The sequence below is a fragment of the Megalops cyprinoides genome, chromosome 3, assembly GCF_013368585.1.
Source record: "Megalops cyprinoides isolate fMegCyp1 chromosome 3, fMegCyp1.pri, whole genome shotgun sequence".
Taxonomy (NCBI): Eukaryota; Metazoa; Chordata; class Actinopteri; order Elopiformes; family Megalopidae; genus Megalops; species Megalops cyprinoides.
The window spans coordinates 16,311,331-16,326,744 of NC_050585.1; the positions used below are offsets into that span (position 1 = coordinate 16,311,331).

The 15,414-nt window shown below is 47.0% G+C and overlaps 1 protein-coding gene across 1 annotated transcript; it reads left to right on the forward strand.

The window, feature by feature from the left end:
* The first annotated feature begins 2,116 nt into the window (after window positions 1–2,116).
* On the forward strand, window positions 2,117–14,794 carry LOC118775386 (PR domain zinc finger protein 10-like). Its single transcript, XM_036525286.1, has 24 exons — window positions 2,117–2,160; window positions 3,788–3,948; window positions 4,451–4,612; window positions 4,732–4,791; window positions 4,887–4,991; window positions 5,161–5,362; window positions 5,777–6,018; window positions 6,666–6,866; window positions 7,008–7,080; window positions 7,298–7,415; window positions 7,647–7,767; window positions 8,118–8,420; window positions 8,545–8,556; window positions 9,785–10,138; window positions 10,644–10,799; window positions 10,920–11,099; window positions 11,311–11,421; window positions 11,986–12,186; window positions 12,280–12,423; window positions 12,657–12,791; window positions 13,187–13,327; window positions 14,006–14,180; window positions 14,329–14,426; window positions 14,540–14,794. Exons 2-24 carry the CDS (start codon window positions 3,796–3,798, stop codon window positions 14,729–14,731), a joined length of 3,639 nt encoding a protein of 1,212 aa, XP_036381179.1. The 5' UTR covers window positions 2,117–2,160; window positions 3,788–3,795; the 3' UTR covers window positions 14,732–14,794.
* Window positions 14,795–15,414: the final 620 nt, after the last annotated feature.

The window sequence follows — 15,414 nt, forward strand, 5'->3', positions numbered from 1 at the left end:
CCTTTAGGTAACACAGTGCGGCAGGAGATCTGGTGTTTACAATCCTAAATGCACACAGCAGCTCATAGCCATGTCATAATGAACAGCCTCATGTACAGTATATATAAAATGTAGCCCTAGACAAAAGTACTAAAAAAAAAACCCACATATTTTACTGACAAGGTTTTCCCATTTCAGAAATCCAGACTACAGAGCAAGTGGAAGTCATGGAGGAACAAACTTGTGATTGGATTGAAAACTCAAATACTGTGCCCCAGAGGCACTGGGTGTGGATAAAAGATTAAAAAGAAAAACACAAGATACTAAAAGAATGTCCATCATTAATTGTGTCAGCCATGGGTGTGTCTGATAGCTGTGTGAGGAGAATGACTCATGGCTGCCTCCCTTCAGTGACACATAATGAGTCTGGAGGAGGCTTGAACGGCACACCCGCGCCTATGTAGGATGATCAAAAGTGTCATGTTGGGGAAAGCAACTTGTTTAATCTACTCATCTCTCTCATCTCTAGGCAACTGAGCTTACTGCTCATTTCCTCTCTGGCAAAATGTGAAGTTCAGATTCCACTGCATGAGAAAGGGCTGAAATTCAAGCCTAAGGAATGGGGTTTACAAGAATTGTATTACAGGCAAAGAAGCATTATCCAGATAAATGAGATAAAAAAAAAAAACCTTTTTATCTGGACCTCACAAAAATATTGCTATCAATAGAACTTAGGAGGATATCTCAGCTCAACAGCAAAATGATGTATTCTGAAAATCAGACTTAGCTACAAATTGTTTCAGGGATCAAGATAAGAGTTTTAATTTAGTTGAAAGGTATACCGTAGGTCTATGTGAAAGTGCCCAGCACACAAAACCCATTCTCCAGGATATTACCATTTTGGCTGGTTGCTTGTTCCTTGTAAGCTTAGTGTACAAGGGCTAAGGCAGCGACTGCATTTCTTTGGCACACAAAAACACTTTGCGGCGTATCATTCTGAAGACGTGCAAGATGTACAAAATGTACATGCAGTGATGGAGAAGTCAATGCCACTGTTCTTCTCAGTGGCTTGCCCACAGTGAACACTAGGAACATTGCTCCAGGGCCAGCTGATGGTGAACAGCCGCTGCCATGACAACAGGCTGTCACCTTCAAAATTCCCTAGTCATTGTAGACTGGCACAATCCTGTGGATAACTTCAGAAGAGACATATGACCTACTTCTACGTTCAGGCATGGGGAAACAGAGGGAGGCACTGAACATTATGAAGGAATTTTCACAGCAGACTGGTGCTGTACATGGAAGTAACATTGTTGAATATCTCAGTCGGGACTTGACTGTACAGATAAGCCATTTGGGTTATGTCTCATCAAAATGTCTTGCCACAAGCACGAATATCTGGTTAAAAGGAGTCTATTTCATGACTGCCACAAGGCCTTCAACAAAAATTGAAAAATATCTTATATATTTAATACCCTAAAGATTGCATTTCTAGGAAGTTAAGATATGTTACCATGAAATTTGTTGCTGTAATACCATACAAATAATCTTAAAACAGCTGTTGACAACGTACACACCTGAGAGAGCAGAAATAAAAAACATGGCTGTGTGTCAAACTGACAGTCAAAGATAATGCACTGCTCAATGAAATCAGTGACAACATCCCCCAGGAAAGTTAGTGAACGGTAACAGGTAGCTTGTCTGACGTTTTCACAGGAATACAACTTAAAACGCTGTATCTCTTTGCAACGCCTAAGTCAAAACGTGAGTCTAAAAAATTAATAGTCAAACAAAATATTTTGTTAGTCAACCGGGTTGACAACTTTCCCAATCACCGCAGAAGGCTGAACGTAAACTCGACACATCCGATTTTTCATTGGTTCTCTTTGGAGACAGAAAAATATTATTGGTCAACAGTGCAGAACATATCGGTTTGATACTTCCACATTAAGATTTTAAAAACGTTTTACCTGACTGTTGTTTTAAAACGAATAATTGCATAAAACATGTACAACCGTGGACAAAATACATCTTTAAACAAAGACCAAAGTAAGATTATTCAGCTTTTATTTATTTTAGAAGCCGGGACGCTATCTACCAATTGGCGCCGAGTCCCCATTCTGTTACTAGGAGGATTATGTTAATATCCAACGCGCCCATCTCTGCAGCTACCATTCCGAGGTAAGACCAACTTGTATGTTTTTCTGAAAAATAACAAAACTCGAGGGGTATATAAGTCCAGTTAGCGGTTTCATCGGCATATTTCACTATTTTTCGCCCCTGTTTGAGTTTAACGGCCGGTTGCGCCTTTTTTACGCGGAAAGAAAATTCACATTTAGTTGGGCCTCTTCGACGCTAACGGTTGTTGTTTCGTCCCATCCAAAATGGAGACCTATCTTCCTTGTTCTGCAGCAGAACCCGAAGCACTGGGCTCACCCAGAAAAGGGGGACGGTTGGGTCAGTTCCAAACGTGTTGGACCCGTGTATTATATGGACACATATGTTATAAGAAACCTCAATATTATCAGTCATGTTTCGGCTCATCTCACTCACAGAAGGAAACACTATTTAGATTTTGTCGTTGGTATTATGAATATTGTGCTCCGTAACATGCCCGGGTTTTTGCAGGTTTGATTTTTGTGGTATGGTCCAGTTGGAACCACGAACCTGCGGGGTCAATGTAGGGGGGTGGGTTAAAAATACATAATATATCCCACCTAGGTCGTGTTTGAGCACTACAAACTGATGGGTGTTTTTAGTAGGTTATCGAAAGCATTGCTGACGACTTTTGATTGCGTTCATCACAAGCACGTATATTCTCATTTGAAGCCTCGCTTCACTGGTACCCCTACGATGTGATTAGACTGGCCGTGCTAGCTGCCGAACAAAATGTGTCTGTCGTTGCTGCTGGAATAAGTGGTGTTGTTTCCATTTACTGTCAGGGATATTACATTCAACATTAAAATGAAACATAATAATGTTTAAAATGTATTTGGTCACCAGGACCAGTTACCCGCAACTGCGAGGATAGCAACCTCATTTATTCTGAGTAGATTTCATAGAGCATCGATACTAAAATGTATGTATGTTAGCTTGCAAGATCACTTATTCACATTTTGTATTGCACAGTATTACAGAGTGCGTCCATTTGAGGAAAAAAAAAGCCACAGTACCCATCCACATATGTAAAAAAATAGCACAATAATGAAGTGTGTATGTCGAGGAATATAACATCCTTACTGTAGAAAATTACTCCCACGCGTAGGCCACACATATTCTCCCTATATGTTATGAGATTAGTTAAATTTTCTTTGTTCCTGACTAAACCAATCTCCTTTAAGATATAACCATTTTACATTTTAAAATTGGGCAGATGGTCTTCTCAAAAGTGGCTTACAGAGAAAAAGTACAAAATGCATCTAATGAAGTTGCATGAAAGACAGTATATACAGGACACAACAGGCCACATCTGAACCTGTGTCAGCTTTTACACAGACCTTGGGCACCCAGGGCAAACCAGCAGGCGAAGTGTAGTCCTTTTAACATCTTCAGCAGTCCTAATCAACACGCTCCATGATTAGCCTACCAATCCAGGGTTATTCACTGATTTTAACTGCCATGGTGTATCATCATGTTCAGTTTGCCTCATTAATGCCTCGGTGCGTTTTGTCTCAGTCATCTCCCTCCACCATTTTGCACTCATCTCATCAGTTGAATTGAATAGTGAGATGATTATGATTGTGCCCTGGAGTTGCTCTGGCGAACTCCACACTTCCATTCATTGACTGTCTTCAATCTGTGACCTCAGCAAAACTTATGAAAATCCATGATCCACAAGTGAGGACAGATCAGGTGAAGAAAAGGATCTTTGCTCAAAGCGGCTGTCTAGGAGTTGTCATGGAGGCTAAGCAGGAAGTACCGGCTGTGTGGAGCCAGGCCGCTGACCACAACGCCAGCAGCTCTGCTCAGGTCAGTGTCTGGTCACCAGTCCATGTGTTTTGGTAATGTGTTATACTGACTCGGAGGACCAATGCGCTGAAGCAAGACATGAAGAATGCACTACTCGTTTCCAACTCTAACTTATTAAAGTTGCTCCAGGTTATTCATTTGCACTGAAACACGATCCTTCTGTTCTCAACAGTGCCCGAGACCTGGGGTAAGCAGCCCTTTTCCTGGACAGTTCTCAGTACCGCAGGTTTGCTAGCTTCCTCTGAATGGGGAGATGCTGAGTGGCTTGGGTGTGTGGTTGTTTGCTCCCCTTTAATCTATCAGGTGGTCCAATGACATACTTCAGAATCTGACGGGAACTGCCACCAGTTGTGTGCCAGGTCTTCCAGAATCCAAGTTGCCTATGCCTGAGTTACACTCTGGCCTCCATGATCCAGTGCAGCTCTTGGTGGGTTGACCTCTGTCCAGTGTGAAAGGGGGAAGTGCAAGGGCTTCATTGTCACTGTGTTGCGGTTGCTTACAGGTAAGCTTTGAGGGTGGCGCAGTGGCGCAAATCGTCTACACCGGGGGCCATCAGGAGCAGTCCCCGCAACAGGTGGTCTACGCCACTGATGGCGGTTCCTACGCGTCCGTGGAGTCAGCCGAGCACACGCTGGTCTATATCCACCCCGCCGACGGGACCCAGGTGAGCAGGGGAGGCTGAGGAGAGTGTATGAAAACAAGTCAACACGCGTAAGCGATGGCACAACTGCATGTATGATTCAGTGCAAATGGCATCTCTGACGTCACTGTCTCCTCCCACAGACTGTGTTCACAGACCAGGGGCAGCTGGCGTACATACAGCAAGATGGCACCACGCAACAGGTGAGGGGGGGAGCAATTATCTCTGGTGCTATGAGTGTTCATGTCTGGTGCCTCTGATGCATATGCAACCGCTTTTCTCTTGTGCGCCGCTCTAGGTGACCGTGCTGCTGCCCAGTGGCCAAAACATGAATGCTGCCAATCTACACGTGCTCAGTAGCGTGGCTGAGACACCACAGGCAATTTTGGAACCAGTGCCACAGGTAATGGGTGAAATAAGGGAGAGAAACCCTGTTACATTACAGACCGCAGCGTGTGACAGTCTTCTATTATGTTCATCATGTCCTGTGTGAATATGCGATAGTGTAGTGTTTTGCTCTGTGCTTCAAAGACATAAGGAGAGTATGACTTGTTTTCCTCTCTATCTAGCAGGGGACACTCTCTGTGTCCAAGTCCTCTTTGCCAAACATGGCCAGTGAGAGTGAACCCCAAGCCAGCCACCTGGGGTCCCTTGGGGCCACAAATTCAGCGCTTGACTCAGAAGATGATGATGACGAAGGGGAGGAAATGGATGATTCTGAACTGGACAGTTGGGAACCTGGACCGCTGAAACCTTTCAACCCTCAGTATCTGTGTGAGCTCTGCTTTACAGGCATCTAACTGGCTGTGAGAAATAAACCTGAGACTAAGTGAAAGAAATGTAGTGCTTCATTTTATGGGACTGTATCTTGCCTGTAATAGGCATATACTGTAAAATGGTACCATATGTATCAGTGGCAGTGTGCACAGTAGATATATTGTTCAGCATCCAGTTAATAAGTTTGCAAAATTTGAAGGGGGTAAGGTACAGCTTCATACCTTGGATGGAAAATTCATGAAACTTGCTTTCTTCTCTGTTTTGTCCCTAATCCCTTTCTCCCACTTACCTCCATCTCTCCACTGCTGTGATAAACCCACCTGCTCTCTCTGGCCTCCTCTCTTTCCCTCCTGAAAACTGTTTTTGTTTCTTGTGACTGACATCTCTGTCTCTTCTCTCATTGTCTCTCAGGGTGTGAGGAGTGCAGTAATGCCCACCCCACGGTTTGCCAGAAACACGGGTCCCTGCACTCTATCCCAGACCGCCTGGTGCTGTCCAAGGCCCGAGCCAGTATGCCGCTTATACTCTACCTTGACCGCTTTGGGGGCGGGGTCTACTCCAAGCGTCGCATCCCTAAACGCACACAGTTTGGGCCTGTGGAGGGCCCGTTGGTGCGACAGAGTGAGCTTCGGGAGGGCTACATCCACCTAAAGGCAAGTGGCCCAGTCCAAACCACGCAGACTGTGCCTTTTAGGCCCCAAAGGACACCCTGATTTTTCTTTTGTTTTTTTTTTCATATTTTATTTATGCTTTACCTCCTATTTTCACTCAGTTAGGACTTGCCATTTGTACTGTGCCAGGCACATCTTCATACACCCTCTGCTCAGACAGCAAAGCTGAAGTGAAATGAATGCAATCCTCTGATATGCCTGCCCACAGTCAATGGCGATTTCATATACTTCAAGTCCCACAGTGTACCACAGTGTTGAGAATGCTCATTGGACGGTAGATGCATCTCCACTGATGTCATCCGAGCAACTTGTGGCGGCTCATGAGCCGCTATAGGGTACCACAGTGGCGTGTCAAGCGCATGTCTGGCCTATTAAACCCGTGCTATCCAGTAAAAATTAAGCCAATCTTGTAACACTACATTGTTAGGATATGACACAGCTCAGATTCAAACCTGAGTCTGATGTTTAGGACTCAGCATGCATGGAGCAAACACCTGACAGGGTTGTGGGGTGTTGTTTTTGGGGGGGGACAGATCTTATGTTGAAATGCAGCTGACAGCTGGACTCCAGAGCACTTGTGGCCCATGCTCTGCTTCATCTCTAACGGTGGTTCCCACCTCCTTCCCCAGGTGAGCACGGTGACCTCGGCCAGAGAAGGGGAGCAGGGGGAGGACAAGTGGGTGGAGCTTTCTGACGAGGAGCGCTGTAACTGGCTGATGTTCGTACGACCCGCCCAAAATCACCTGGAGCAGAACCTGGTGGCCTATCAGTTTGGTGCAGACATCTTTTACACCACCATCAAGAACATCCAGCCCAAGCAGGAGCTCAAGGTGGGCATACGCCTTTCCCAGGCATTCTGGGAGAATAAACTGCCCACCACTGTGAGAGGTTTAGTGTGGTCACACTGCACCACAAGTGCACACCTGTGACAGGTGTCCACATTCTTATGGCTGTGTCTGTATGGTCTCCAGGTATGGTATGCTGCCTCTTATGCAGAGTTTGTCAACCAGAGGATTCATGACATAACAGATGAGGAGAGGAAAGGTAAGCCGTTCCTTCATTTGTCACTTGGGTAATTATGTACATTATGTATTTACAATATTTTTCCCAAGGAAGGCTGAAGGAAATATGGATCGGTGTGGCTGAGAATTATTTATGTAATCACTCAGACTTGTCTGGATTACTGATGTGTTTATGAAGACAGGACATTGACACACTGCATATTTATGTGAGTGTCACTGTCTGGTTCTGCATGGCTCAGTTCTCAGAGAGCAGGAGAAGAACTGGCCCTGTTATGAGTGCAACCGACGCTTCATGAGCTCAGAGCAGCTACAGCAGCACCTGAACAAGCATGACGACAAGCTGGACTTTGTGCCAAGGTAACACCCAGCCGACCCAACGCAGATGCATCACACTGACTGCAGTCCAATTGTGAAGGCAGACTGCTTATGAAATCCCACATCTTTATACACTAGAGGAAGAGTCCAGTCAGTGACTGCCCACAAAGTCACCTTTGTGTTCAAAAAGGTTGAATCCTGGATTTATTCTGCTATCCCAGTTTGGTGGTCATAGCTGTATTGATCCTGTTCTTTGTGCCACCTGTGCTTTAGGGCTAAGGGGCGGGGTCGAGGGCGTGGCAGGAAGCGCTTCAGGTCCAGTAGGAGGCCAGGGCGGCCGCCCAAATTCATGCGTCAGGACAACCCTCCGGAGTTCAGTGAAGACAGGACACAGGTACGCTGCCTAGTGCCCTTGGTGCCCAAATGTTCATTTCAACAGCAGACATTAATCATTAAAACTTGCTGTGACTTTCATCTGCCCAGCTGCCTGCCCTTGGTGGTGGGGTGCTGTATGGAGCACAGCTGTTTGGAGTTTTCTTACCACTTTATTGCTAACCATTTATACAGCTGCATGTTTACTGAAGCAGTGTAGGTTCAGTACCATTGCTCAACAGCCATGCCTCAGCTGAGAGTCAAACTAGCAAACTTTGGGCTACTGGACCTGCTTCTTACCACTACAGCACATTAGAGGGTACAATGTTTAAATTGCTTGCCTGACCACTACTGGCTGCCTCTGTGGTTTAGGAGATGCTGGGATTATCAGGGAAGGTTCCGATTTTGGAGGGATCAGAAAGGGCTGTGAACGGGCTAAGAGATGGTGAGCTCGGGGCCCAGGGAGGGTTCCTGGATGCTGCTGAGCAAGATGATGCCCAAGACACCCCTGCTGAGCTGCCCCCTAGCAGTGAGCTCGCCCCTGTCACAGACTCCCCAGAGGCCCCTCTGCCAAATACGGATCCCCCCGAAGCCCTGAAGGAGGATGTGGACCAGGCAAATCAGTCGGACCCTCACCTCACCGGGGAGGACATGCGGCGTGCCAGGAGGATACGGGTATGGCCATCGCACTGCTCCCAAACTCCCCCAAATCTGAAACATCAGGGTCTGAGTTGTGTTGCTTTTTTGTGCCTTGACCACCGTATGTGTCTTTCTCTCTCACTGCCTTCCTTGATGGAAGATGGATTCGCAGGTAGGTCAGTTCAGGATGATGACGCAGTACTCATTCAAGTTCACTTGAGTGCATTGAATTATGCATGCTTAAATGCCATAGAATTGTATAAAGTGCAAATTGGTGACCATATGACATAAACATGCCTGTCTCATATTTGTATAAGTACCAGTTTCTGTTTTCATAAAAATGTATTTTAAAGCCATTCTAAAGGAATACTCTGGTCAGAAATACAATTTGATATGTTGTGGATGTATACAAAACATTACTTTAATGACCGAAGGATGGTGCCAGGATTATGGCGAAATAACATAGCTGTAATGATTATTAATGTAATAATTATGACTACATCACTAATCATTTAAAGACACCAAACATATTTTAGATATACTCAGTCTGAATGCATACAGTTGTGGTTTGATTGTAGTTGTGAATCTTTAGTTGTTCCGAAATACAAGGGAAGTGTGTGAGTACATTTCTCTTTCCTGTCTTGAGCATGTTACATTTTTCATTACATGAGCTTCCCCAGTTTACAGCATGTGATTCAGTTACCATCAACATCTTGTGAAATATTGATTCATACTCAGGCAAAAATAATGCTAAATTGACTGTTAATTACTGTAGAGCTTATTGAGCTAAGAGCCAAAGTACGCAGTAATTGCATTTGTATTTTGTTTACCCTTACATTACATTAACTGAAAGCTACAGGTTGTAAAAGGTGAGTAGGTATTTTAGATTTAGTGCTTGTTATCACTATTTGGCAGACACTTATATCCTGGCCTACAGTGTTGGTCAAGTGGTTACATCACCATACCAGGAATTCAGACCAAGAATCCAGAGCAAAGGACAATAAAATGGAGAACAACAAAAACGACAAGGGCTCAGTTTTTACAGTGATATACAATGACAGCTGGCTGCGGCTAAAGGAAGCACTAAACACTCAAGTTAAAGTGTTAACCTATCTGCATCTCCTCTGCTTCTACTCCTCATAGTTTGTGGCTGATTGTTAACAGATTAGAGACCCTTGGAATGCATGAATGTAGGTAGTTTTGTGTATTCCTGTGCCAAGTCACACACTCTGTCTACAGATAATAGTCACAATGCGTGTCTACACTTCTAGGGTTTCTAGGGCATTGTCTCTCAGGGACTGAGTGTTTATGGGTGTCAGGTTGACACCGAGTAGCACGCTTGTTGTTTCTGGCATGCGAATGCAGTGTACACACGCTGTCCTCTCCTCCTCTCACCTCAGAACGCGGCCCTGCAACACCTCTTCATCAGGAAGACCTTTCGGCCATTCAAGTGTCCCCAGTGCGGCAAAGCCTTCCGCGACAAGGACAAGCTGGACCAGCACCTGCGCTACCACGGCCGGGCCGGTGTGGGCAGCGGCCCCTTCATCTGCCACGTCTGCGACAAGGGCTTCCTCAGCAGCGCCACCCTGGAGGGCCACCTGCGCCTGCACTCCGACCAGAAGACCTACCGCTGCCTGTTCTGCGCCGAGTGCTTCGGCCGCCTCGACCTGCTGAAGGCGCACGTGGGGGTCCACCAGGTGGACGGCCGCTTCAGCTGCCCCTCCTGCAAGAAGCGCTTCACCGACTTCATCCAGGTGTGGCACTCCGCCGCTCCCCATGGGCTAATCTCGCAGCGTTCCCGACTCACTGCTCCCCAGTGCTTTGGCCACGTACCCTTCAAAAAAACAAGCAAATAGAACAAAAACTTTGGTCTGTGTGAAGGTAACACCCAGGTAGATGTACTCATCATGAATGTATCTGCCTTGTAAGGGCTATTTCATTGATTCTTGCTTGGTGCGTCCACTTAAGTACTTTTCCCTGCCATTCTTATTCAAACACTGCTTGACTTTTCCCAAAAATTAATTTTCAAGGTTCAATTACTTATGCATTTTACAGGGAAATTAGAGTGTAGGGTACTGACCATTTATCTGAGGGCAGCCCTCAGTGCCCCAGAGGGAGAAGCCCCAAATGAAAAGTCAGACCTGCAGATGTGATAATAAGTAGCCTTGAAAGTGAACCTATCCGTAACTTTTCTGATTTACTACGTTCAAAGTTGTTAATGGATTTGATGTGCGTCTGTGTGAACACCGCCCCCTACAGGTGAAGAAGCATGTGCGCAGCTTCCACTCGGAGAAGACCTTCCAGTGCACGGAGTGCGACAAGGCCTTCTGCAGGCCCGACAAGCTGCGGCTGCACATGCTGCGCCACTCGGACCGCAAGGACTTCCTCTGCTCCACCTGTGGCAAGCAGTTCAAGGTGAGCGGCGGGGAGGGCGGGCCGGGCGCAGGGGGTCGGGGGAGGAATGGCGGGTTCCACCTGGGGAGACAAAAGAGGTGGCTCACCTGTGTGTGTGTGTCCCCACCCCTTCCCCTACAGAGAAGGGACAAGTTGACGGAGCACATGCAGCGGATGCACAACCCCGAGCGCGAGGCCAGGAGGGCCGACCGCGCCCACCGCTCCAAGGCGCTCAAGCCGAAGGCTCCGGCTGCCGACATCGACAGCTTCATGTTCAAGTGCCGGCTGTGCATGATGGGGTTCCGGCGGCGCGGCATGCTGGTATGGACCGGGCACCACGTTTCTCTCGGGGAGGTCGCTGCTGTCATTTCTGGGTCTTTGTTGGAGTATTCTTTTTGTACTTTGGAAGCCACTGTAGGTGACAGCATGGACTAAGTCACAGAATACAATAGAAGGTTTATTAGACTGATGTGATGTGTTTTTTCTGTGCTGGTGGGGGTGGTAATACGACCCCATGGTCTCGTTCCTGCAGGTGAACCACCTGTCCAAGCGCCACCCGGAGATGCGGATCGAGGAGGTGCCCGAGCTCACGCTCCCCATCATCAAGACCAACAGGGACTACTTCTGCCAGTACTGCGATAAGGTGTCCCTCTTGCTCCATGGGAGTGCATGCACACATGATTGTGTGGCTCAATGCTGCGCATATGCCACACACAGTTTCTGATCTGTGTGTGTGTGTGTGTGTGTGTGTGAGAGAGAGAGAGTGGATCAGCTGATACAGTGGGCCGTAATATAGTGAGTAGGATGAGCCATCCAGTTAATTTAAAGGTCTGTGTGGCACTGATGCAGAAAGAGAAGAAAACAATACAAGCTTCATGGTCCCTTGCATATGGATTTAGGTTCCCTTTTGTTGTGGACCTGCTCTACTGTCCCCCTCATAGATACAGAAGAGCTGCATTTGTTCCACCTGATCAGAACAAAAATAGAATGTGTGCAAATGCCTGGCATCCATATTGAGTGGGATGATCTGATCAAATTCGTTGCTGCTGTATTTGAGATATTGCCATTCTGTTTCTGCTGACCGAACATATTTACGTTATTTTTTTATACCACTTTGGAAAGGGATGGTTAGGGCACCTGCAGTTTGTTTAGTACTGCTCTGTCTGGGTGGGTTATTTGTACTGATTATGGGTGTAACCCATTGCAGGTGTATAAGAGTGCCAGTAAGCGGAAGGCCCATATTCTGAAGAATCACCCGGGCTCCGCGCTGCCCCCCAGCATCCGCAAGCTGCGTCCGGCGGGTCCCGGGGAGCCCGACCCCATGCTGAGCACCCACACCCAGCTGACGGGCACCATCGCCATGGCGCCAGTCTGCTGCCCGCACTGCTCCAAGCAGTACAGCATCAAGGTGAGGCTCCGGTCCCACACGCCCGACCGCTCGGCGCGCCTGGGCTGGGGTTCGGTCTGACCACGCCCTGTCTCCCTCTCCCTGTGTCTGCAGACGAAGATGGTGCAGCACATCAGGAAAAAGCACCCGGAGTTTGCACAGCTGGCCAACAGCATCCAGGCGCCACTGCCAGCAGCTGTCATTAGCACCGCCCCTGCTGTCATTAGCACCGACGGCACCGCAGCTGAGACCGTGGTGGTGAGAGACTCAAATGCAGATGCGCACATCCACTCACACACACGCGCACGCTCACACTCACCACATACAGTACAAGCACACACATACTCCCACATACACACATAGGCCTGACGGTGCACTACACGCACGCAAAATCTGACACGCCTCAGCATCCACACGCCCTTACACACGGGGAGAGCATTCTCTCTCACTGTCGGTCAGTCACACAATTCACAGCTTCCTCTGTGTTTCAGACCACAGACCTCCTGACCCAGGCGATGACAGAACTGTCCCAGACCCTGACTCCAGACTACCAGCGCATCCAGTACATCCCTGTGTCACAGACCCAGCCGCAGCACATCCAACTGCAGGTCGTCCACATGGCTCCAGTAAGACTCATCTTCAGCTTTCCCTCCAAGTTCTGTTTGGCTGGTTGGATTCCCTCATTGTCAGAGCCAGCGTTTCAAGCCAGCTGGGGCGGTTGTGTGAGAAAATAAACCCTGGACAAAGTGCTTGTTCATGTGTCATTATCATTTATGAATCAGCTTTGTTAGGGACATGTCCTCAGCGTAGTAGCTGATGAACATGTATTCATGTTAACCATGTCCCTAGCTTTAAAAGCATGAAAATCAATTTCAAGGTTACACCTCCCCAGGTTACAATTTACATGTTAAATGATTGTAACATAAAAGAACAATATTAATAATGTTGCCAGGATGCCCTTTAAACAGGTGCGCAAGTAAAGTAAAATAGAAACCTGTGTCTTGTGTGTTTCTATTCCCAGGCCCCCTCCCCCCACGCGTCTCAGCCTTCCACAGTGGATGTGAGCCAGTTGCATGACCCCCACAGCTATGGCCAGCACTCCATCCAGGTGGAGCACGTTCAGGTCACAGAGCCCTCTGCCACGGCGCCAGACACCGCCCAGGTGAGTCCTGTGGAAGGACCTACACAACTAACACAATACAGTGAATTGTAATGGCATAAGATGGTACAGTCAAGTTCAGAAATACTTTGTCAAAATTGCTTTGTTGTCTGGCATCACTAGCGCAACCTTCAAACTTAACAGCAGTGCTCTCTGTAGCTACGGAGACATAAACACAATTTACCGATTAATAAATGATGAGCATCATGTCAAGTGTTAAATTCATAAAGGCACTTCACCCTCTCAAAGGGACTCTTGCGCTTGTCAGCAAGTTTCCAATAAATGTGCTATAACTGTGTGTTAGCAGGTAACCGTCTCATGGCTGCTTTGGACCAGTTAAATTGATGTCAAGCTGTGGATAATTGAAGTGGGAAGCTGCTATAAAATAATGATCAATGAAAATAATACAAAATAAAAATTAAGTATGCAGATAAAGTTCATAAAAAATAATAAAAAGAAAAAAAACAGATAAGGAAAAAACAGATAAGGGCAGCAGATAAGAGAATAAGATAGAATCATCTGCTACCCTATTTTTGTTTGAATCTTTAAATTAAGACATTCAGTTTTAGAATAAAAAAGGAAACTTTTTTTTCATTTGAATTAGGCAGGACTTCCAGGACAGGGATGTATACTGCTCTTTTAATCTGTGCTCTTATGGAACTCTACTATAATTTTTCCCAGGTCTCAGATCAGCCGCTAAGCCCGTCCTCCCAGCAGGTGAACCAGGAGCTCAGCTCCACCCAGCTGACCCCAGTGACCCTGACCCAGGGCAGCACCCTACAGACCGCCGCATCGCAGCAGCAGGGCACGGTGCAGCAGACATACCTGGCAGGGAACTGGAACTACAGGAACTACCGTGAGTTCTATCCACGTACGCTGACACAAACTTACACCAACCAAACAAACATTCTCCCCTGTGGCGTGACATGTATTCACACAAGTGTATGTGTGATTTCCTCCTCTCTGTCCTGATTGGTTGTGCTTCCTCCACCCTGCCTCCCCAGCCTCGGAGATCCAGATGATGTCACTTCCTCACGCCCAGTATGTGATTGCGGAGGCTGGAACTCCAGTGACTAATGTGAACAGCAGCCAAGTGAAGACAGTGAGTAGGATGTGCATGGACGTTTGATTGTGGGTGTTTCCGTACATTTGTGTGTCTATATGTGTATGACTGTAATCCGTGCTGGCCTGATCCCTTCTCTGTTCTCTCAGCAGACACACTATGTGATCTCAGAGGGTCAGGCAGAACTGGACCCCAAAGCGGCCACTTTAGCACAGACAACTGCGCAGGTGCACCCAGACCAGATTGAACAGCAGCCCACCGATCCGCAAGCCACAACACAGTACATCATCACCACCACCACCAATGGCACAGGAGCCAGGCGGGTCCACATCACCAAACCGTGACCTTAACCCCCCCCGCTCCTTTGCACCTTCCAGGACTGATGTGCAGCAGTCTCACGCTCTCACCTGCGCGCACACAGAGGAGCTTCCCCTCTGCGGGGCCAGAGGAGGACGGCAGCAGCATGTCTGTGCGGCTGTCATGGTTACGCACAGCATCATGAACACTGCTAAAATTGTGTGACCTACTGACACCAGTGGAAGGAAAGTAGAACTCAGAGAAAATGAAAGACTGTTTGATGCAAATTAAAAAAAAAAAACACTGGAATGTCTATGCACTGATCCTACAGAATGACTTAAAACACGCTCTGACAGACGTAGCCTGAGACGGTGCATCTGTCCTCCCATAAACAGCTCACGCATCTCATCTTCTCATCTCTGCCCATGTCATATATGTTCTATAAATGTCTCTTATGTTGTTCTGGTAACCAAGTGTCCTCATCTGCACATTTGCTTTGTAGTCATCACAAATGGAACTCTGTGTTTTTTGTGTGTTTTTTTAAATGTTTTCCTTGTATAGTTATTAAATATTTAACATGGTTTGCATCTTGGGGTCCATGTGATCCAAGAAGGGATGAGTAATCAGGGCTTGGTAACCAGTGAAGAACAAGTGATAAAAAACAATGATGCCACTTTCTGTCCTATCTGAACCATGACTCTAGGAAAAACGGAAAATTGGGCTGTCTGAG